The sequence below is a fragment of the Copadichromis virginalis genome, linkage group LG1 (genome assembly GCF_057382275.1).
Source record: "Copadichromis virginalis isolate Kocher_CV1m ecotype Utaka linkage group LG1, C_Virginalis_male_GT1.1, whole genome shotgun sequence".
NCBI lineage: Eukaryota > Metazoa > Chordata > Actinopteri > Cichliformes > Cichlidae > Copadichromis > Copadichromis virginalis.
The window spans coordinates 41,534,487-41,559,010 of NC_140618.1; the positions used below are offsets into that span (position 1 = coordinate 41,534,487).

The 24,524-nt window shown below is 41.3% G+C and overlaps 1 protein-coding gene across 1 annotated transcript in view; it reads left to right on the forward strand.

Annotated features, from left to right (window-relative positions):
• adamts17 (ADAM metallopeptidase with thrombospondin type 1 motif, 17) overlaps positions 1-24,524 on the forward strand; it is a 105,075-nt gene that overhangs the window by 13,366 nt on the left and 67,185 nt on the right. Inside the window, exons 3-6 of the mRNA XM_085463471.1 lie at positions 3,301-3,472; positions 14,100-14,278; positions 15,170-15,253; positions 22,223-22,380. Coding sequence (XP_085319597.1) covers positions 3,301-3,472; positions 14,100-14,278; positions 15,170-15,253; positions 22,223-22,380 — 593 coding nt within the window. The remainder of the gene's footprint in view (positions 1-3,300; positions 3,473-14,099; positions 14,279-15,169; positions 15,254-22,222; positions 22,381-24,524) is intronic.

Sequence of the window (24,524 nt, forward strand, 5' to 3'; positions counted from 1 at the left end):
TGATCAATCTGGATCAGCAGCCTTCCGTTGGTTAAGTCTGCGAAGTGTTTTTCTCACATCAGCCGAGGTCAGTCACATAACCTGGTCATTGTGAGGAGGGGTAGTCTTCCTCACCATTATGTTGTTCTGAGCGTCAAATAGGGCATAGAAGTTGTTCAGCGCATCTGGTAGGCAGGTGTCACCATCACAGGGAGGTGTTGGCCTCTGTGCCCTGCCGTATGTGCCGCGTGTCGCCGCTGGTCTGGAAGTGTCCGTGGTTCGACAGTTTGGCCCTTGCTGTTCACAGAGCCGCCTTGTCAACTGCTCTGTACGCGTGGTCTCGAGTCTTTAGCAGCTCACCCACCTCTGCAGCCATCCACAGTTTCTGGTTGGAGTGTATTGTGATAGCCTGGAAGACAGTGACATCATCAATGCCCTTGTTGATGTGGCTGGTCACCGATGATGTGTACACCTCCAAGATGGTGTGGTTGGTTTGTTGCAGCCTCCCTGAACATAACAGTCCTGAAGCGCAGAGAGAGCTCCTGCAGGCCAGGGTCTCAGCTGTCTCAGAGCCAGTCTGCAGCATCTGATGAGCGGTCTGTATGCCGGAATTAGCACAACACACAAGTGGTCTGATTGTCCATAACCATTCCATGTTCATGTAGATACACAAGCCACCACCGCGAGTCTTACCGCACAGAGCTACATTTCGGTTGGCACGAAATGAGGTGAGCCTGTGTAGCTGAATGGTGGTGTCCGGAACTGAGCCATGTTTCTGTGAAAACAAAAATGCTGCAGTCCCTAAATTCCCACTGTGTAGTCTGCTGGAGTTGGATGTAGTCCAGTTAATTTTGTCTAGTGAGCGAGCGTTTGAGAGCAGGATGGATGGGAGAGCCAACCAGCTTGGATTTGCTCTTAGCCAAGCACAGACCCCAGCGCATTTGCCGCCCCTCCGTTTCCTCACACATCACTTTTGGCGACTCATCCCTCGGCCACTGGCATCAGGTGATGCCGAGGACTGGATGCCTGGTTTCCGTAGCAACCTAACTCCACACAGCGCTTCTGGTCCTGGTCGATTTTTGTATGATGGGTGTTTGCTGTTGGTAAACACGAACAACCCTTGTTCTGGTGTCCATGTGGCTCAGAAGTCGTGATGAAAAGGTGATTAAAAAGCCAATTAGTTAAACCACAGGAATTTCTTAAAGACTTAATTACCTTCAAGACCTCTAATAAGAAATCATTTTGTCTTATTAATGAGCAATAATAAATATTCCATCCATCCATCCATCTTCATCCGCGGCCGGGTCGCGGGGGCAGCAGCCTAAGCAAAGAGGCCCAGACCTCCCTCTCCCCAGCCACCTCCTCCAGCTTATCCGGGGGAATACCAAGGCGTTCCCAGGCCAGCCGAGAGATATAATCTCTCCAGCGTGTCCTGGGTCTGCCCCGGGGCCTCCTCCCGGTGGGACATGCCTGGAACACCTCACCCAGGAGGCGCCCAGGAGGCATCCTTGTCAGATGCCCGAACCACCTCAGCTGGCTCCTTTCGATGTGGAGCAGCAGCTGCTCTACTCTGAGCCCCTCCCGGATGGCCGAACTTCTCACCCTATCTCTAAGGGAGAGGCCAGCCACCCTTCGGAGGAAGCTCATTTCTGCCGCTTGTATCCGCGATCTCGTTCTTTCGGTCACTACCCACAGCTCGTGGCCATAGGTGAGGGTAGGGACGTAGATCGACCGGTAAATTGAGAGCTTCGCTTTTACACTCAGCTCCCTCTTCACCACGACGGACCGGTGCAGTGTCCGCATTACTGCAGCCGCAGCCCCAATCCGTCTGTCGATCTCCGGCTCCCTTCTCCCATCACTCGCGAACAAGACCCCGAGATACTTGAACTCCTCCACTTGGGGCAGGAACTCATCCCCGACCCGGAGTGGGCACTCCACCCTTTTCCGGCTGAGAACCATGGCCTCAGATTTGGAGGTGCTGATCCTCATTCCCGCTGCTTCACACTCGGCTGCGAACCGTTCCAGTGCGAGCTGGAGGCCCTCACCCGATGAAGCCAACAAAACCACATCGTCTGCAAAAATCAGAGATGAGATTCTGAGGCCACCAAAGCGAAAGCCCTCCGCCACTTGGCTGCGCCTAGAAATCCTGTCCATAAAATTTATGAACTATGAAATAATAAATATTCAAAAGAGAAAAATCAGTTTTCAGAATTAACTTCTGGGATGGGAAGATCATTTGTGGATGTAGGCTTCCCCGCATCCTTCTGTCTCTTCATGTAATCCCAGACACACTCGATGATGTGGAGATCAGGGCTCTGTGGGGGCCAGAGCATCCTTCCCAGTACTACTTCTTCTTCTTTATGCTGAAGATAGTTCTTAATGACTTTGGCTGTACGTTTGGGTTTGCTGTCCTGCTGCAGAATACATTTGGGGCCAATAAATAATCATTTATATTTCTGAAAACATTCTTTGCTTACAGCACCTGCCTAAAACTGTTGCACAGTACTGTAGATGGAATAGAAAAGCATGAACTAAACAGTCATGAGTGTGGTATAGTCCGGGAGAACGGAAATAGACAGGCCATTCACAGTGATCTGTTGTTTTTCCCAAGCAAGCGGCAGGATATTTGCACATTCTTACAGGTAGTGGAGATGGGCAATGATGATCCGTGGTGGAGCCCCCTGTTTGGGAGCCTGTAGAAGTGATCTGTGTGCCCTGTCCAGCAGCGGCGCTCCTTTCAAGCCCAATGCTTCCTTCAGCAGTGCCGAAACGGGATGCAGAGCAGGCGTGTCCCGGGAACCCTCATTATCCTGATGTTTTTCCTTCTTGATCTGGCCTCTAAATTGTCACACTTGTTCTCCAGAGAAACAGCCACATCTGCCAGGTGTCTTTTTGCGTTTATCATCATTGGACTTTTTTGAATCACACTTAATCTGGCCCCAATCCAAGGTGTTAACAAACTTTTTGAATGTGGGAAAAAATTGTTGTAGCAATACACTAGGTAAACAGAATTAACATTACAGCAAAATGTGAACTCTTCTCAGAAATTACTTAAAAAGTACAAACAAATACCTGCAATTATTTTAACTTTCCAAAATTTTGCATTATTTTTATTCTGTATTTATTTTAAAAATGTAGAAATAATGGAGCTCTTTCAAATGTAGTACTTTGTTATATCTTCACTATGTTGGAATTATTGGTTGTAATAATAAACAATGTAAATTTACAATAAATATAACTTTTAAAATCATGCTTTTCTTGCTCCAGGACCAGATTTCCCAACACAGTCATAATAATTTCAGGTTGTATATGTCTTGACAGATGGGTTTTATCCAGATGGGAGAGGAGAGCCTGTTTATCCAGCCTGCTGTTGTACATGACCCATCCCTGTCATTCTCCGGTCTTAAACACCAGCTTCTGCGGCAATCACGTTCAGCCAAGACCAAATCTGGTCTAGATTTTAAGCGGTCCAACTACTGTGGGGCTGTACAAGGTGAGTGACACATCGAGACTGAATAGCGGAGGTCATATGGTTATAGTGACACTGACAGCAGAAGTGGTTTAGAATGATAGTTCAGGAACTTGGATGAGGTTGACAAGATGATTGGTCACGGTTAAAATTATTTGTACAAATGCATTCATGTGTATGTGTGTTTTTCCACAGGTACAGCACTGTTTAAATGTACATTCTGTTAGAACACTCTAAAGCAATGACAAAAGCCAACTTTTCGACTTTGAAAAGTCCCCGCAGGGGACATGGGAGAAAAAAAAAATTAAGACGGACTCGGGATCTCGCAAAAGTTTTAGCCGCATTCTTTGGAGGCCGCCAGCTCGAAGCCGACTGGGAGGTCGAGGCACGATGTGCCGGGAAAGCGGTGTTCCTCCCGGCTGTAGTAGGTCTCGACCTCCCGTTAGCTTCGAGCTAGTGGGTGTCAGATCTCCGAAAACGTCGGAGCACTTTTGCAAATATGTGATGTCTTGTAAACCGAGCAGGTATCTGACGTTTACACAACTACATTCATGCCTCAAACTATCTTAAAAGTGTATTTTGTGACCCAGAAAGAGTAACATTACAACTAAGTAGCTGCTGCCATTGTTGGAATTCAACTTTTGCGAGATCCCGAGTTAGTTTTGCGAGATCTCGCAAAAGTCCATCTTAATTTTTTTTTCTCCCATGTCCCCTGCGGGGCTCCGTAGTAATTTGCAATTGGGGGAAAAAAAATTGATTCACCAGAAAAGACCAAGAAATTGCAAGTGATGAAATTACAGCAACGAGAAGACCATTTTAGAGAAATATGTGTAATAGCACTCAAACCACTTTAGACAACGTGCCCCATTTACTCAAATTAGTGAATTCCTATAAGCACGTTGCCTAAATGCTTTCTATGTAAACATCCACACACATTCACAGTATCTTGCCCAAGGCAGCACTGCTGACTGGCTGCCAGGGAATCAATCCACCAATTTTGTAATTAGTGGATGACCTGCTCTGCCTCCTGAGCTACAGTCACTGTAGGTTTTTCATGAGAGAGAACACAAATGTGCTCCACTTATAAGTTTTCACAATTTATTATCAAAACGGTTAGAATTTCACTTTAGTTTTTCATGTTGCCATGGACCTTCTCTCTCTGGCTCAGAGACAAAAGGCTGCCGCGCCCGGGCGCTAAACACGTTTCTATTGCACGTCACAAAAACATAACGATAACATGATTGGTGGAAAGAGTTCGGGGTGGCCTTGGGTCTGATGTCAGCTCACGTTTCTTCTTCTGCAACTTTCTGGGCATCTCATTATTTGGAAACGCACTTCATGCTTCTGCCAGATACATTCCTGTTACCATGACAACCACCTCTTTTCCTCCAGTCAGACCTGCATAAACACGGAGCTGGGGTGCATTTCATAACAGCACCTAATCTAAGGCCTTGTTGTCTTGTACGTACCACAACCTCCACATTTTTGTGAAGGGGTCGTAGTCTGTTAGTATCAGAGTGAATCCAAAACTATTCTACAATAGACAAAACACAAAAATGTTACGCCAATGATGAGGCATTAGCTCTAAAAATAAAAATAAATCCCTCCTTTTATACCTTTCAAGGTGTAAATTGATTAAAAGAATAATCTGTCATTCTTTTAATAATAGTTACTGGACTTGCAGGCTATAAGCCTAGCTTATCAAAAGAGTGCAACATGAGGTCAACTGGAAATGTCTGATCACACTATTGTTACATAGTGAAAGACAACAAGAAACCTTTAACACATGAGAGGAAGTGTCCTATTTCAGTATCCTTGATCTCATCCTCACTTTCCAGGTCCTCCAGCATACTCCAAGAATCTTAACCTGTTTATTTAAGAATGAAAGTGCAGGATACAGGATACCACACTTTCTACGTACAGGGGAGGTGTGTATACCTAACACCTCCCTGTTCTGTACCACCCTCAGTCATGTGGAACAAACAAACAAACCTGCAACGGTATTTTGAGAGTAAATTAGCCAATTAAACAGTAGACTTTATTAATGCGGTACAGTTTTTATGGAAACTTACCCAACAGTATGAATTTAAATCCATTTGCAACTTAATTAAGAATAACACCAATTTATATCAAAATCTTTATTGAATCAAGATCAAAATTAAGAAATCATCTTAACCACACAAGTACCTGAGTTAGGTTCAGCCAGTGTCCTATTACAGTCACTGGTAACTTTAATCTTACCAGGTTCCTGACCCCGTCTGAGGCAGGAAGTCTTTTCCTCCACAAAACCAAATTAGGTCAGCACAGGTATGGTTCACATGCAAACAGTCATAGTATAAAATCTTTGAATCTTTAAACATTTGACTCAGTTTTCTCTGAGTAAAACTGCAATAGCAATTTCTGGTGATGTTCAGTAACAGTCTTGAAGTATCAAGGAGACAGTCGTGTTCTATAATGTGCAAAACCAGAGCTATGAATTTGACCCTCTAACATGTGTACGCTGTTCAAATGCCAATGCTGCAAAACAGCAAAAAAAACAAAAAACAGAAAAAACAAAAACTGCAATTATTCCAATTAAAAAACTGAAAAAGAAGATCTCAAACTGCTTCTCTGTTCAGTCGTATTTTGTATATCGACTCTTCTTAGAATAATGAAAGTGTCACAGTCGACAGCAGGGCGGAGCCCACAGTGAGCTCCGCCCAGGCAGAGCAGTGAAGGAGAGAGAGAGAATACAAAACACATGTAGCCCTGCAGGGCCGGCTAGGCAGTCACGGGGACCATGACAAAAAGGTAATGCACTGTTGCTGGGTTTTTTTTAATTTTAGTATGATTAAAATACGTCATTTTAATTCACGTGTAAATGGACTGGTTCTTATGTAGCGCTTTTCTACTCTTCTGAGCACTCAAAGCGCTTTATACAACTTTTGCATTCACCCATTCACACAAGCACGTTTTTCTAAGTGCTTTCTAGCTGACATTCATACACATTCATACTCCGATGGATGCATCGGAGAGCAGTTTGGGGTTCGTATCTTGTAGAATGGACCCTTTTATACTTAAAGCTTAAAATAAATAGACATCAAGAGAGGAAGGCAGTGCAAATAAATGCAAACACAGCTTCTCGCGACACTCATGCTTTAATGGATGTCAGTGTAAACTATTTCTGTCAGATTTAACCTGACAACCTGAATTTTGTGTAATTACCATACAAAACTTAACACAAGTATTAAAAAAAGTCTTTTTCATAGTTTCATCGAAATGATTTTATGTGCACGGCGCTCGAAAATCTGTCAAATGTTTTACTACGACTTTGCTAAGCTACGAAGCCGCACCGCTTGATGGATTGTCGGAGCGTTACGGCTATCGTAGGCGGAGCCTCGCGGAGTGATACGTACTGCACCTCAACATGATATTACCGTATTGTGTGTGTATAACCTCTTTTTAAGTGTTGTGGATATTATACATGGTTATGCTGAGGATATGTCGGCCAGTTTCCACTGGAAACGCCTTTTGGTTAAACTGTCAGCGAGGAGTTTGCATTTGCACTGTTACATGTTTATATAACATTAATGCAGATAAAAAACAGCTGCTTGTTTAAGTGAAAATACATTGATGGTTTTTTTTGCATGAATAAAGTTGTGGAGTTGTAAAGTATTTTGTCTCGTGTGAAGTATATATTTTTGGTCACATTGCCCTGCCCTAGTGGCATGTGTACCCTTGGAGGAAAGCTCTGAGCTTGTTCGATCTGTGTCTGAGATCTTGTGAAATATTTTTGTGGTAGGCCTCCCTTGTCTTCTAAAACTCCACCTGTCACCATGATGAGTGGGGCTTGCATGGGTGGTGCTCAGGAGTTACACTTTATTTTGTGGAAGTGAACTTGCTGACAAAGATGGAAATAAAAGTGGAGCCTTATGTTCGGGCTCTGTAGCTGCTGGTCTGACCTCAGTTGCTTTGAGACACTGGCTTTGTGTTTGTGTTGATTCTGCCTCTTCCCTTTAACAACTGTTCGACACAGTATTGGTATTGTCATCGGAAGAGCTCTTGTTTTATTCACGTCAACTTTCCTTGAGCCCCAGGTTTTCACGTGTTCCTCTCTTGCTTTTTGATGTAGGGCTTTTGTTGCATCATTAGTTGGGACTTGTGTTTCTGGATCGGTGAAAATCAATCCTCCTTTTCCCCATTTGTTTTCCATACTTCATCTTGGGGTCTTTCTAATTTTGTCTGTTTCTTGTTCTTTACAAAGCCCTTCAGCTGTCTCATATTGCTGGGAGATTGTGGTTCTTCTTCTTTAAGTTTTGCAAGAAGTCAGTATTCTTTATTCTCTGGTCTCATAATGAATCAAGTATTTCTCTTTTTTATCTCCAAATAATTCTCCATAACACATCCTGTTGACTGAAGGCGCACTTTTCTTTGATCATCTTGACTTGCACCCGACGAGTGTTTCTTAACTGTTCACTTTGTAAATAAAACCTTGATCAGACTCTGTCGCCAACATAGAGATGGACAGCTGAAAACACAATGGCTGAGGAGCACTTAGATAATATTGGCTGGTCCTTGAGTTTAATGCTATGCTCAGGGGAACACCAGAACAAGCCAAAGTGTTGGTCATTAGAAACATTGAACTGGGCAAATACTGATGTTACTCTTACACTGGCGGTATGAATAAACATGTGATGTGACACAACACACCACATGGCACAATCTGAAAGAATTTCATCTGAATCTGACAACAATAACAATTTAATTCAATGGAATTCGCTTTATGATCAACTGAAACTGAGAACATTTCAATACACAGACCATAATGTTGTGGACTTGGAAATCGATGTAGACCCAGAAAATAATTTCTTCTACAACATCAGCAACAACCGCTGCTACTTCACTGATGAACAGTGTAGTCACACCATCAACACGGAAAACAAATGGTCAATAATCCATTTAATAGCAGAAGTCTATGTGGCAGTTTCAATAATATAAAGCAATATTTTAATCAATTCACAAAACCATTTGGAATTATTGCCATATCTAAAACATGATCAATGCAGAGAAACGACTGGATCTTGAACTGGAGGGGTTGAAGTTAATTATAAGGTGGAGAAAAGTATGACAACTACAATTGATAACTTATTAGAATGTATATAACAACTGAAGTTTATGAGGAAAAAGTGAAAAATGTAATAATTAGCTGTTTATATCGAGCACCAGGCTCAAGCATACATGTATTTAATGACTTCATAGAAGAAATGTTCTCAAAAACAAATCAAAAGTTATGTTTATCATGGTGATTTTAACAATGATCTGCTGAATGCGAATAAGCATAAAATTACCAATGAATTTTAAACACTATATACAGTCTGAGGTTACATCCTAAAACAACCAGGCCAAGCAGAATTACACCTCACTGTGCCACCTTAATTGACAATATTTTCACTAACAACATGGAAAACAACATTGTGAGTATATTATTATTTAATGGCATCAGTTTTTATGTATTTTAAAGGGCAGAGAGCCTTTCAGCCTACCACAGCTGCGTTTGGTTGACTCTGTGGAATCCTTTAAAAAGCAGTTAAAAGTTTCTGTTTAAACAAGCCTTCTGTTGATCAATGCTGTTTATTTATTTATTTGTTTGTTTGTTTTTACATTTATCCCTTTGTATTGTCTATTTTATTACTTCTCTGTTTATTTTAACCTTTGTGTGCTGTGCTTTGCAACTGCCTGTCTATGAAAAGTGCTTAATAAATAAACTTTAGTTACTTACTGTAATCATGCAGAGCAGTGGTCCCCAACCCCCGGGCCGGTCCATGAGTCGTTGGTACCGGGCCGCGAGAGTTGAGGCTCGGGGGTGAAATTTGTGGTTTTCAGGCTTTTCATCTGTTTGTATTGTTTTTTTATTTATCATTTTTATTGTTAACGTGGTTTTCCTGTGTGTCAATCTTTTTTTGGGGGGGGGGGGAATCTCCACGTGTGTGTGTGTGTGTGTGTGTGTGTGTGTGTGTGTGTATACAATTAACCTCATTTATTTTAATTCTTTCTTTTATCTGTTTACATTATACCCCTGTTCAGCACTGTGGCTGAGACTTGATGTCTTTTAAATGTGCTACACAAATAAAGCTGACTTGACTTAACTTGACTATTCCATCTGGAGAACCACCAAGCAGCCCATTGTTGGATAAAAACAGTCTCCTCCTTGATAACTGCTCCAGTAGAGTCAGTATACAGCTGCTTGGCCTTCGGTTCATAAAGGATCCCCCAATCACATGCCTTTGGGGATGAAAATATCTCTTAGTCATAAATGCTTCTTAGAAGCACAGACCCCTTTTTACTAACAACTTACTTTACATCCTTTTGTCAGGTTCTACCGGCCAAGCAGAGTCTTAAATAATGAAGGAGGGTATGAGCTCCCCTGGAGTGCACCCACGACCAAACCAAAGTTGCTAGCTGTGATAGTCTTCTTGCAATATACCAGCCTTTTATAAAGAAACACAAATTAGGAGACACAGTTCACTAAAATTTCTTGCTTAACACCTAACAGAATTAATTTATTACCACAATGCATTCTTTGTTTGTCCAACTGTTGCTTCCTCAACCTGTTTCTTCTCTTCCTCGGTCGCAGCCAGTGACGACAGTACATAACTGGCCTTGTCTTCTGCTTGGGCTAAATCCAAGTTCCTCAGCACTGCATCGAATTTCTTGGCTTTTTAAAGCAAAAGGATTTTAAAAGTTTTAATGGGACCAAGCCATTTTGACCACAGAGTAGACAAAGTCGAGTACAAAGCATACAAAATACATATAAAATTAAAGTGGGGATAGTGGAGATGAACAGTCTGATGTCTGTAGTTTACATACATGTAAAGGCAGAAATTAGGGACATACAGTTTTTATTCATAAACACCCCAAAGAAAAAACATTCTAACAATCAGTACCTTCCTGGTTCAAAGCACTCTCCAGGTCACAAAGTGTGGTTATCCACTAAAACCATTCCACCGTGTACTGAATGTAAAAAAGTGTCACCCAGTTTAATTGGTCTCAGACTGCCCCAAAATACCTCAGAATATGAGAATTCAAAACTATTTTTATGTCTCTCAGATTGAACCAGTCAGATTGAGCCGGATATTATATGCTCTGGCCATTGAGTCCCATCTAAACCAACCCAGACAGAGCCTCACGGGGTTGACCTTTTGTGGGAGAAAAAGGCCACAGTGAGTTTGTCACCATATGCTGATGATGTAAAAGTCTTTATGACCGGGCACAATAAAATCAGCACTCAGAAATTAGCATTATATGAACCAGCTTCTGTTGTTTAGGTCAGCTGGTCAAAATGTGTTGGCCTTTGCCAGAAGAGTGGATTAATAAAGTGAAACCAAAAATGCCAGCTCTGCTACAGTGGGACAGGGAGGGGATGAAATGTTTAAGTGTGTTTCTGGGAAGGGATGACTTCCAGATGAAAAAAATTGGAAGGGTTTACTAAAAACTGGTGAGATCTGCTGGACCCAAGCCCACTGCTTGTCTCGTGGGTGCCTCTATATGACATACAGCTGTCTTATAGAGGGAGGACCTTGGGTTTTAATAACTGCGCAAAGCAGTTATTAAAAACCATGTGAGGAGCATTGACTATGACAACAATCTGTAGAGCCAGGAACCAAATAATGACCATCTACAGCATTGGTGTCAAACTCCAGTCCTTTAGGGCCAGTGTCCTGAAACTTACAAGTGTCCCTGCTACCACACACCTCAATAATATTAGTAGGTCATTTGCAAGACTCTATAGAACACTGTAGATCAGGGTGCTGAGGTGGCAATTCAACCACTGAATTCATGTTACAGCTGCTCATGAGTGAATGAACATGGTGCAATAAAAAGTACATTTTTCTAAACGCTTACATTATTCTCCAAGAAGGCTGGGTACTCAAGACCGGTTCCCCTGACCCAAAGGCGCTGGGAACAAACCTTCTCATCCACAGGGAGAAACCCCAATGTACAGGCAGCAGAGGGGATACTAGGATACCTACCCCAGCCTGCTGCCTCTCACCTAGGGCAACTGTAGACTGAGACAGAGTCCAGCCGCTCTCTCGGAGACTGGTTCCACAGCCTAAGTCATGCGTTGAGGTGAGCCAGACTATATCTAGCCGGTACCTCTCAACCTCACGCACTAACTCAGTAACCCTATCCTGGGCAGGGTGAATTGTTCCCTTGGTTGTATACTCGTAGGAGTCTTTTTGGTCTTTGTCTTATCCCTCACAAAGGACAAAATTGCAATGGGACACCCTACCAGGTGGGCAAAGGCCCCCCAACAACCTAGCCCCTGGGATCCCTGGGACACACAAACCCCTCCATCACAATAAGTGCTTAATAATAACAATTCCATGTATCCAAGTGGAACCTATTTAAACCAATGTGAAAAGTGATTCCTTTATTTGTGCTGTACTGGAGCAGAGCTAACATTTTAGCAGAATGCCATACATACATAGTGACATAGTGATGAGAATAACGGCATTATTAGTAACGCCGTTACTAATGCTGTAAATGTTTCAGCTTTCAGTAACTAGTAATCTAATTAATTACTATTTCTATCATTACAACGCTGTTACTGTTAACAAGGTGCAGATGCGTTACTACTGTTTTTTTTACTTTTTCAATACACTGTTGAAGCTGTCTTCAGCTTATTCAGAGTTAGGGGTTGAAACAATCGCACGTGTGCTGCTGATTGGCTGAGAAAGAAAAGTAATCATGTTAAACAAATCACATGACTTCTTTAAGGTGACATAGTAACAAGATGCTATGTCAGCCCAAGACAAGCCCGAGTCTCTATTTTTGTGTTAAAAGTGTGGACTTCAAACTATATACCTGTTTTTTAAATTGTGTTGATAGGCCACGTAAAACCAGTCATGATAAAAAATATATACCAGCGGTCCCAACCCCCGGGCCTCGGACCGGTACCGGTCCATGAGTCGTTTGGTGCCGGGCCGCGAGAGTTGACGTTCAGGTGTGAAATGTGTGGTTTTCAGGGTTTTTATCGGTTTCCAGCGTTATTTTGTTATCGTTTTTATCATTAACTCGGTTTTCCTGGGTCTTTTCATGTGTGTTATGAATAAATTTTCTTTTTTTCGGTACCGGTACTAGTTTTATTTTGTTGTATTTATCCGCGACACCTTAAAGTCCGTGAAAATATTGTCGGGCATAAACCGGTCCGTGGCGCAAAAAAGGTTGGAGACCGCTGATATATACAATGTTTTTTCCTGAATACTATTGATGTGTTTACTGTGTAAGGATAGCGCTTGTGACCAAAAAAAAGAAGTACCATACTGACCAATCAAAAATGATTTGGCAACATGGCAGGAAGAGGGGAAAGTTCTAGGAGCAATGGCAGCGAGAGAGACAGCAAAAGAAAGAGAGAGAGAGTTTTGAGATGTGAGATATTTGTGACCTTTAGCGTGTTTGGATTGTGTAGTTAGTGTGTAGTGTAGTCGATATTTTTTTGTGTGTGTGTCAGAACAATGAGGCGACTGCTGATTGTCACAGTTGCTGCCAAAAAGCCACCAAAGTCAGATTACAGTGTAAACGGTGTCTCCAGGTGGAAAACAGGAGTGATACACCTCCTGCTGTCAGGCCTGCAGGTACCACGCTTGTGATGAGGTCCATTATCTCATAGTGGACAGAAATTATTTTTTGGAGTGGCACAAATCATTTTGTGGCATCTTATTTGATGTAGAACAGCTGATTGTTCTGTAAATAGTTTGAAATAGTTATTTTAAAAATCCTTGGGTGCATTTTTAGGTGAATAGCTGCAAAAAACTTTGTTGTTTACAAAACTTGTTCATAACTTCTTAAAGTTTATAATTTATCTTTGCATTTCAAGTTAATGATTCATTAAACATGTTTGTGGTTCTTACAGTAAAAATATAACCTTTTTCTACTCTGATTTTATGTTTTTGGTCATTTTACGTACACCAATAGTTACTTTTCCTAGTAATTAGTTACTTTTATAATATTGTAACTGAGTTACTAACCCAGTTACTTTTTTGAAAAAGTAACTATTAACCAAAACTAATTACCTTTTCATAGTATTTTGCCCAACACTGATACATACATTCTTACATGCGTTCCCTCATCATTCATCCGCAGAATAAAATGAAACAGCAAATATAAAAGTCTAAATACAGTTGTGCTAAAAAGGATGTTGCATTTGTCGTTAGGTAACAGCCATCGAGTGTAAGTGATATTGATTATTGTAATATGTTATGCTAGTGTTTTATTTACCTTATATTTTAAAAAGTTATCATTAAACTATTCACAATTAGAGGAATTTTGCAGATATTGAACATTTTAGCAGGCGTACAAATCTGTTGAACAGTTCTCCCAATTCTAGAAGTTTGGTCCAGGCAATATCAGGCTCTTTTTCTACAAAACACTACATCTCTTTATTATTATTGTTATTATTATTATTATTATTATTATTATTATTATTATTATAAATGATCAAAGTGTTCGTGTTTAAGTACGGCATCTTTTCAAATCAAAGACACTGAATCTAAGATAATTAAGTTTTAAAATGTTTATTTGGAAGTTTTTTCATAGGATGTAGTTATTTTTTAAATGGTTTGTACATACTTCTGGCGTACTGTTTTTAAATTTAGTCTTCCTTTTGTGGTAGGAAGGAAGAAAGAAAGCAGTTCAAGAGTTCAAGAGAATGAGGAGGGTCGTGGGAAGAGAGATGCCATACGCCTGCACGAAGTCTACACTCTGGAGACAGTGGTGGTAGCAGATTCGGACATGGTCCAGTACCATGGTGGTGAGGCAGCACAGAGGTTCCTATTGACTGTTATGAATATGGTAAGATTTTTAGAATCAAACGCTGTTTTTGACTTCCCTCACTTGAGTTTAAGTCAAACCGAAACTGTTTATTCAAATACATATAAGTGTTTATTTAAATACAGAGACTGATGCATTTCTAAACCAGTAAAAATGTTGAAAGAAGTTACTCTGTATTTAATATGTGAGCATTTAAGTCAACTTCATTAAAAAACCATCACATGGTAGCAGTAGCAATAACTTTTTTAGTGTTTGCCAGTATAACTGTCTTAAAGTTATACTGAAATTTGCAATTTCAGCCTTCTTGTGTACTGTTTGGTCTCATACTTACAATACTACCTCGGAAACCCAGTGCACTTTAAATACAGATCGATTTTCCTAAATTCTTATACAATTTTGTTGCAGAGGGACTGAAGCCTATCACATTATCATCAGGCGACTTTACACACTCGAGTGTGTTACCCTTATACTCACAACATTAATGCAGGCAACTACACTCTCTTACACTTAGAGCCAATTTAGAATCACCAGTTAACATGACAAGCTAGTTGTGTGTTTGCACCACTGCACAATAATGCTTCTCATAACCAAATTAACAAACCCCAAACCTTTTAAAATACATAACCAGTTAATATCTGTTTAGGCTATGTTAGGTAGAGTTGTTTAATTTATGTCTATAGAAAAGTGTGATGTTGATGTCAACTATCTAATCCAAGTGGATTAAAATATTCATTTGCAATAGTCAGTTTGTTTATTTGCATTAGCAGGTTATCCATCCATTCATGCATTATTTCTAATGGATGTTATCAGAAAATTGTCCCATAAATTTTGACATTCACTCAAGTATGTTGATGATTTTTTTCCTTTATATGACCTTTCACATGGTTCAGTTGTACTAATTCTTTCTTTCAGGTCTACAATATGTTTCATCACCCGAGTCTCAGAGTTAGACTAGACATTCGAGTCACCAAGCTGATGCTGCTTTACAACCGCCCAGTAAGTCTGACATTTCGCCTTCTTTGACCCACATTAAAATTGCTTTCAACCCTAACAACCTGAGTTTCATAGGTTTGTGAGATTACCTCTCTCTGAGGTGTGCGTGCGTGCGTGCGTGCGTGCGTGCGTGCGTGCGTGCGTGTGTGTGTGTGTGTGTGTGTGTGTGTGCGTGCGTGCGTGTGTGCGTGTGTGTGTGTGTGAGAAAAGAAATTAAAAAATCCCCTTTTTCTCTTTCAAAACAATCTGCCAAACTTTACAGGCTTTTTTCTAAATTTCATCTATGCAAAGATTTATTCTCAAGGTGTGCCTTGTGTGCATCCTTTCAGTGTGTTAAAATTGCTTTATGATGACATTTCTTTCACTTTTATAACCTTGTTTTCTTAAAATGTGGTGTACTATGTATACAATTCAATGATTACATATAGTGTAACTCACTATCTTTGATTCCAGTTCGCACAAAGACAACAAATGGCAGCAAAATTATTTATTTTACACATGTTGGGATATTGTATTTGTTTTAAATGTTATGTACTTATGTGGTATGTAGCTTTTGTTGCCATGATGCCAGGTCTCTCTTGGAAATGAGATTTTTAATCTCAATGAGATTTTTACCTGGATAAATAAAGGACTAATAAAAAAGCACACATACTGTAGTCCAGCGGGTGTGTTGGTTGGTTGTTTGCTGCTAATAGACGTACATTAGTTTATGTAAGCTAATTAATAACCAAAGCCAAAACTAAATGGAATATAAAGAGACTAAAACTATAATTCGGTTTCGGGGGTCACTTTGGTATTCCCCCTGGCTGCAACAACAAGTTTCATGTTAACAAATGAAGAATATGCCGTCCACTTTCAGTTCTGTCCAAGTGGGTCTTCCGTTGTTTGGCTAGTGTTAGAATTTATTTTTATCTTTAAGGCTATATACCTCATAATTTGCATCACACATATGGTTTATCCTTTACTGCACAAATGTATGTAATATCAGGTAGTTTTGAATGCAGACTGTTACACTATGACCCCCTGTCAGGTATGTGGGTGAGGGTTGTGATACATACAAGAAAACAGGGCCATAAATTCTGGTGTTTGGGAATGCATTCCTCCCACCTTCTACAGGCCTGACCAGAGGACAAGAGGCAGTTGCCATGGTGATGGCATTGTTGCATGCAAAAGTTTCATCTCTATAAAAGGAGATGTTCAGAAATGTGTAGAAGTTGAAACGTGAGCCGTACATGAGGTCTAAAGGCTTTCCTCCAACTTTTGACCAATCATCTTAACATACATACAGATAAGATAAGATAAGAACTTTATTTATCCTGAGGGAAATTATTTTGTCTGCCTAGGTGTACCAGCCTTTTGTCTCTGAGCCAGAGAGATGGAGGTCCATGGCGGCATGTAAAAGTAATCTGAAATCCGTTTGATAATAAATTGGGAAAACTTGTAATTTGAGCATATTTGTTTTCTCTCTCATAAAAAAACAGACAATTCTGCACCCAACATGGGGCTTGATTGAGTTGAGGAGAAGATCACCATTGGCGAGCAGAATCGGAGCGATGTTGATTTGAGCCTCGCCAGATATTCTGAACCGAGCCTAGCTGGTTGCTCGTGAAAGAAAATGGGCCTAATGAAAAGGTAGGCAGGATTGCTGTTATTGAAGCATAGTTTTAACACTAGTGGCATTGAAATGGAAAAATCTACCTGTTAGCTGTAATGCTCAGGTTTGTAAAGCACTCTCCTCCACAGTGTAAATAAGTATAGCGTTGAGCAGAATCTTTTTGAGTCCCCAGACCAACAACCTGGTGTCTGACACTCTAAATTTAGTAAAAAGGGGTCACTCGCTCACATTTGGGCTTTGCTTTTCTTCACTTCTAATATGAAGTAATCCATTCAGGGACATGACTTGAGGGATAAAAAAGGTCTTTAAAAAAGTCGTGGCATCTTTTCCTCTGAGTCTGTTTTTTGTTTTGCTTTTTTCATCGCATACATCAACGTCTTTTCTTTCCCAATCCTGCTTCAGTAAGAAACATAGTTATGTTTGTGGTGTGATTTGCATGTAGTAAGCTGTTATGTTGTTGTGTTTAAGATTATTGTATTGCATAAAATACTGCTTATGGCATCAGCTCAGTACACGCGACCAGACCAGAGTCTCCAGCTTGTCGGTCCCACGAACCACCTGATTCAAACAGGCTCTCGTCCACACAGTGCTCATTTATAAAGTGCTTTACAAACCTAAATATTACAGCTAACAGGTGGATTTCCCTGTGTCTGTGTAGGTAGTCAAACATCAAAGAAGCACTTACTGCTAAAGAGACAGACTGAAATCATTGGTTTCTTAACATAAAACTCATTGTTGCAGCCAGGAGCAGTGGAAACGTGACCTCCTTAGACTGCTTTTTTAGTTTTAGTGTCCTTATTTTTCCCCTGAGTTGTTGGTGCTTTTGTTAGTTAACTAATATGAACTAATGTTTGTCAGTTGAACCCAATCAATCAACCACCCAACCCAGTGACATCACATCGTGTACTGGCATAAGATGGTGCTAAGCATGTTCTTAAAAACCTTAAAAAGTAAGTACTTAAAGTTAAAGTGAAAATGAAACACTACATTTATAAAAGTCTAAGGAGCTTGCAAAGAAAAGCGTCTGGACTTCTTTAAGTTGCTTGAAGACGTTTCACCTCTCATCCGAGAAGCTTCTTCAGTTCTAAGGTCAAATGGTGGAGAGTCCCAGATATAAACCTAGTGGGAGTTTCCCCCCACAGAGGGACAAAAGGACCCCCTGATGATCCTCTAATCGCCTGAGCCAAGGTGGGAAACTGGGCGTGGGTCCCAATCAGCCAGAGTTTCGGGTGAGTTCATTGTGAAACCTGGCCCCACCTTATCATGTGAATTCCTGAGGTCAGATGGCCCAGGATGTGAGTGGGCGTTAAGGCGTCTGGGAAGGATCTCAAAACTGGATTATAGATGGCAGAGAGTTGGTGTTGTAAACCCCGCCTCTGTTCAAAGATGGTCGCTCACAGTGGACATAGATGCTTCTTTCACTCCTCTTTCAAACCATCTGTCCTCTCTGTCCAAAATGTGAACATTGGCATCCTCAAAGAGTGACCTTTGACCTTAAGATGCAGATGGACTGCTGAGTCTTGTCCTGTGGAGGTGGCTCTTCTGTGTTGTGCCATGCGCTTGTGAAGTGGCTGTTTGGTCTCTCCGATGTAGAGGTCTGAGCATTCCTCGCTGCACTGTACAGCATACACCACATTGTTAAGTTTGTGTTTTGGCGTTTTGTCTTTTGGGTGAACCAGTTTGTGTCTGAGCGTGTTGCTGGTTCTGAAATACACCGGGATGTCATGCTTGGAGAAAACTCTCCTGAGTTTCTCTGATACACCGGCTACATAGGGGATGACAATGTTGACAATGTTGTCACCTGCATACCCACCACGGAGGCCGTGGAGACTGTCAGAAAACGACTACAAGAAGACAGCTCCTTGGAGGACAGGACCAACTTCACACCCGATCAGATCTGCACACTGTTAGACCTCTGCCTCACCACTACATATTTCAAATACAACGAAGGCTTTTACAGACAAAAACATGGCTGTGCCATGGACTCCCCCGTGTCACCTATTGTAGCCAACCTTTACATGGAGGAAGTGGAGAGAAAGGCTCTTGGCTCTTTCAAAGGAAGAGTACCCAGCCACTGGTACAGATATGTGGACGACACCTGGGTCAAAATCAAGACACAAGAAGTGGAATCCTTCACTGCGCACATTAACGCTGTGGATAAAAACATCAAGTTCACCAGGGAAGACACAAAGGACGACTGTTTGCCTTTCCTGGACTGCGCCGTGCACATTGAAGAGAACGGCAAACTCAACATCGAAGTTTACCGGAAGCCCACACACACGGACCAGTACCTTCTCTTTGACTCCCATCACCCTCTGGAACACAAACTTGGAGTAATCAGGACCCTACACCACCGGGCAGAACATGTTCCCTCTAAGCCTGAAGGAAAAAAGAAGGAACACACACATGTAAAGGAAGCACTCAAAACGTGCGGCTATCCTAAATGGGCGTTCTTAAAGTCAGCAAAGAGGCACAGAAAAGAAGACCAGACACCAGCGAGGGAGGATAAGAAGGACAGACGCAACAACATTGTCATCCCCTATGTAGCCGGTGTATCAGAGAAACTCAGGAGAGTTTTCTCCAAGCATGACATCCCAGTGCATTTCAGACCCAGCAACACACTCAGACAGAAACTGGTTCACCCGAAAGACAAAACGCCAAAACACAAACTTAACAATGTGGTGTATGCTGTACAGTGCAGCGAGGAATGCTCAGACCTCTACATTGGAGAGACCAAACAGCCACTTCACAAGCGCATGGCACAACACAGAAGAGCCACCTCCACAGGACAAGACTCAGCAGTCCATCTGCATCTAAAGGTCAAAGGTCACTCTTTGAGGATGCCAATGTTCACATTTTGGACAGAGAGGACAGATGGTTTGAAAGAGGAGTGAAAGAAGCCATCTATGTCCACTGTGAGCGACCATCTTTGAACAGAGGCGGGGGTTTACGACACCAACTCTCTGCCATCTATAATCCAGTTTTGAGATCCCTTCCCAGACGCCTTAACGCCCACTCACATCCTGGGCCATCTGACCTCAGGAATTCACATGATAAGGTGGGGCCAGGTTTCACAATGAACACACCCGAAACTCTGGCTGATTGGGACCCACACCCAGTTTCCCACCTTGGCTCATGTGATTAGAGGATCATCAGGGGTCCTTTTGTCCCTCTGTGGGGGGGTCACTCCCACTAGGTTTATATCTGGGACTCTCCACCATTTGACCTTAGAACTGAAGAAGCTTCTCGGATGAGAGGTGAAACGTCTTCAAGCAACTTAAAGAAGTCCAGACGCTTTTCTTTGCAAGCTCCTTTGACTACGATGACTGAGAACCTTCACAGACATACATTTATAAAAGCCAGTTTAAACCATGCTCGAGCATTGTTAAATACTGTCTGTGAAGCTGAATGTAAGAAATAAGTGCTTAAAACTTAAGTTTAAAAAACATGTTTAGCGCCGTCTTCTGTCATTACAGAATGTTATGTCATGAGGTTGGTTGGTTTGCTGTTTTACATTGGTTTATGTTAGTAAGCTAGAGACAGAATTCACTATGACCATATGCTGTGGAGCCTCTTCTTGTTGTTTAGACATTTTACCTGGATCCCTGTTTAAAGATGTTTTTCGGTCCATCTGTTCTTGTACGCACATGGCTAATCCCTCTCTGGCCTCTGGTTAAGTCCGGTTTACTTCAAGAATGCTGTTATTCACCCTATACTAAAAAAAAGCCCAAACTTGACCCTTCTATTGGTCAGCTATAGACCAATCTCTAAATTACCATTTCTTACCAAGATTATTGATAAGCTAAGCTAACTGCTGCTTTAGATAAATACAGCATTCTTGATAAATTTCAATCTGAGTTCTGTAAAGGACATTCAAAGGAGAGAGCTCTTGTCAGAGTGTCTAGTGACACAGGAAATTGTTCTGTTCTCAACCACTGTATCAACCAAGCGAGATCTGGTGATACAGTGATCACCAGATCTTGACAGGTTGAGGTATTGGGCCAGTGTATCAGGATCTGCCTTACAACTGTTTACTTCATATCTTTCTGATTGTTCTCTTTGTGTGGCTGCTTCCAATTATAGGTCTTCCTTAAGCCATCTTAATTTTGGTGTACCTCAGGGTTCTTTTTCGGGGACCTTACTATTTCTGGTTTACATGATCCCTCTTCAACACATTTTGAGTAGAGGTCTCATATACCTGCTACACAGATGATATTCATTTATACATCCATTTTAAGCCTAATGAGGTATTGAATCTGCATGTCTTACACAAGTGCTTAGGGTTTGTAAAAGTCTGGATGGATAGAACTTTTCTTCAACTTAATCAGGAAAAGCTGAAATTCCTGATTGTGCTCCAGAAGAGCGTAAATTTCAATAATGGAAACTCTTGGTCCGTTAGCCTCTTATGCCAAGTCTTCCATCAGAAACATCGGGGCAAATTTTGAGTCTGGTTTTCCCTCAGATGTTCATGTTCATACTCTGGTTAATTCATGTTTATATTAGTTACAAAATATTGTTAAGCTAAGTAATATTATCCCGCAAACAGACTTGGAAACTGTTATTCATGCTTTTGTTTCTTCAAGATTGGATTACTCTACTGTAAAGCGCTATACAAATACAGGCCATTTACCATTTACCATTCATCATTCACCTGCCTAAACAAAGCATCATTAGACCATCTGCAGATCCAATGAAATTCAGCAGCGAATGAGAAACAAAGTAATTGAGATCTCTTAGTCTGGGAAAGGCTATAAAGTCAAAACATAGAACAGTGATGAACCTTCTCAGGAGTGGCTGGCAGAGCAAAATTACCAGAGTAGTGCAGCGGTGACTTATCCAAGAGGCTACAAAAGACCCCAGAACAATATCCAAAGAACTGCAGCCCTCACTTGCCTCAGTTAAGGTTAGTGTTTATGACTCCATCATAAGAAAGAGACTGAGCAACAATGGAGGTCTAATATGAAAAAGGAACATAAAGGCTTGTCTCAATTTTGCCGGAAAACATCTTGACGATCCCCTAAACATTTTTGGAAATACTCTGTGGACTGATAAGATAAAAATTTAACTTTTTGGAAGATGTGTGTCCCTTCTAAAACATCATGGTTATGCAGGGAAGATCCCCAAACAAGTGATCCAAGGAAGCTTCCTTACAGCAGACGGACTCACATGCTGTTCTATCCTCCTCACTGGCCATTGGGTTTTTGAGTAGGTTATCAAAGCACCTATTGGCTTCGCCTTCAGCCATTTTGTTGTGTCAAACCAACTAGCCTAATGACATAATGTTCATTGTGCATAAGTCCCAATTTTTTTTTTCATTATTATCAGAATTAAATTAATTTAGTGTCTTTGTTCTCCAGGAAAAGCTAAAGGTGGGCCATCATGGAGAAAGATCTCTGGAGAGCTTCTGTCACTGGCAGCATCAAGAATTTGGTGGGCCTTGGTACCTTGGTACCAACCATGTTCCCGGTGGAAGAGATGATATCCCTCCAGTGGACAGTGCTGTATTGGTCACCAGGTATGCAGCTATGAACTGTTTTAAAGCTTCTTAGAACTTCACTGTGAGGAAGAGAGCTGCCATGTTATTGAGTCTGACTGTTGTTCCCCGTCAGAGCAAAAAACCTGAGCATTATATAAATGTGACTCCGCAGTTCCCCCACTCCCCAGGCCAGACCAGTGCCATAGAAGATGGTGAATAGAAAACTCTGTCTTGTTCTATTAGGGTCCAATCATGTGCTGCCTGATACTTATAGGCAAATACACCAATGTCTTGGCAGCATTTATGTTTGTTTGCTCAGAGATGTGTGAGGTGCAGAATGATAAATACTGAATAACTCCCACTGAGGTGGGGTGAGACAGACAGTGAAGAAGCACGTGCTGTCTTGCCAGTACATGCAGTCAGCAGTGATGACATAATTAAACACTTTTAACCACTGGGTTTCAAATCTTATGTCAGGACCTGCAGAGATGCAATACAATTCAAGTTTGTTGGTAGCATAAAATCAACTTCTGTGAGAGATGCTGAGACATGCTTATGAGCCTTCTGAAGAACAGCTGCACAAAGAGTGTGATTACCGGCAGCCATTCATATATATACTGGTCCTCAATCATGTCAAAGTTTGAGATGTGACAATGTTTTCTGTTTTTATAACCCTTAATGCCATGAGGTGTAAAATAAGACATCAATCTCTGCACAGAACACATGAAATGGCCTTTCAGAGCAGGTTGCTCAGGAATGTCAGCTGCTCTGATGATGAATGCGTGGCACCAGAATCTATCCTACATTCAATATCTTTGCCGGTAATAATCAAAGTATAAGTGAGAAAAGCTTCGTGTGAGTATTAAACATTTAGAGCAGAATCCTTCTGCTCTAAATGTTTAATTGTTGTCTGTATCAGTGTAGGTGTCACTTCTGATACCAAGTTGTTGTGGAAATTGAGTGCATTAAAGAGGAGGTTTTATTCTTGCAAGAAGGAGTTCAGTCAGCACAAGGCACTTTGGCGTTGTAGTGAAGAATTCAACTGAACAAAGGAACCGGGCTCTACTTATATAGGGTCCCCCCTAAATCTTTATTAGTGCCTGTCAGAACGTAACTGCCCAGAGGCAGGAAGCAGGATATCGCTTCATTAAAAGAGATCCCATATACTTGCACTTCTCCGATCGACAGGGTCAAGCATAATGTTGGCACAGGAGAAAGAAAGCTGCATCTTAGTATACAAGCAACAAAATAATCTTCTAGAGTCGTAACATTGATGAATAAGCAGTTCATTTACACAGCCGTCATGTTTTCTTTGTCCACAGTGCTGCAGTTAACTACATAAATATACAGCACAGACACATACAACCATACAACGTAGACACACTCATGTCTGATTACACTTTCCTTTCACCAGTAAACCATGCACATTCTCGCTTAGACCGTTTTTAAGTTAGCAGCTCCATTATGAAGGATATCACAGACACTCATATTCATTTGATCAACATCAGTGGTGCCAGCGTCTGCCTCTCTAACACAAGAAACAGTCACACCACCCATTAAGAACGGAAGACTAGGGCTGGGCGATATGACCCAAAATTCATATCTCGATATTTTTTAGCTGGATGGCGATATAAGATATATATCTTGATTTTTTTTTTTAAAAGCCATAAGTTAAGAACAAAAAGAGAGTTCTTAGTCACACTGTGTCCCAGATGTCACACGGGCATTTTCTTTACATACAGCGTAGATGTACATGAAGAAATTACTCAAAAATAAATTATCAGCATTTATTTTTTTTATGATTAATATTTTATTGTACTTTTTAGAACACTACAGTCCACTGCGGAGACAGATTACATCGCATAAAAAAAACATCAGCATAGCAGCAGAACAGTAGAGAATACCAAACCAAAATGAGGGGGGGGCAAACAAAGCAAGAGATAAACAAAAGCATGGAAAGAAAAACAAAAACAACAACAAACAAAAAAGGAAAAAAGAAAAAAAAGAAACAAAAACAGCCAGCCTTTGACTATGTGGGTCTTACTGCATGCCACACTCTGACATCCCTGAGAGTGCTTCATCAGAATTCCAATGACTATCCCACTCTAGGGTCTAGTCTGTTCGTTTTATTCTGGACAGATATGGATCCCACTTCAGATGGAAACTCTCCACTTTATTCAGGA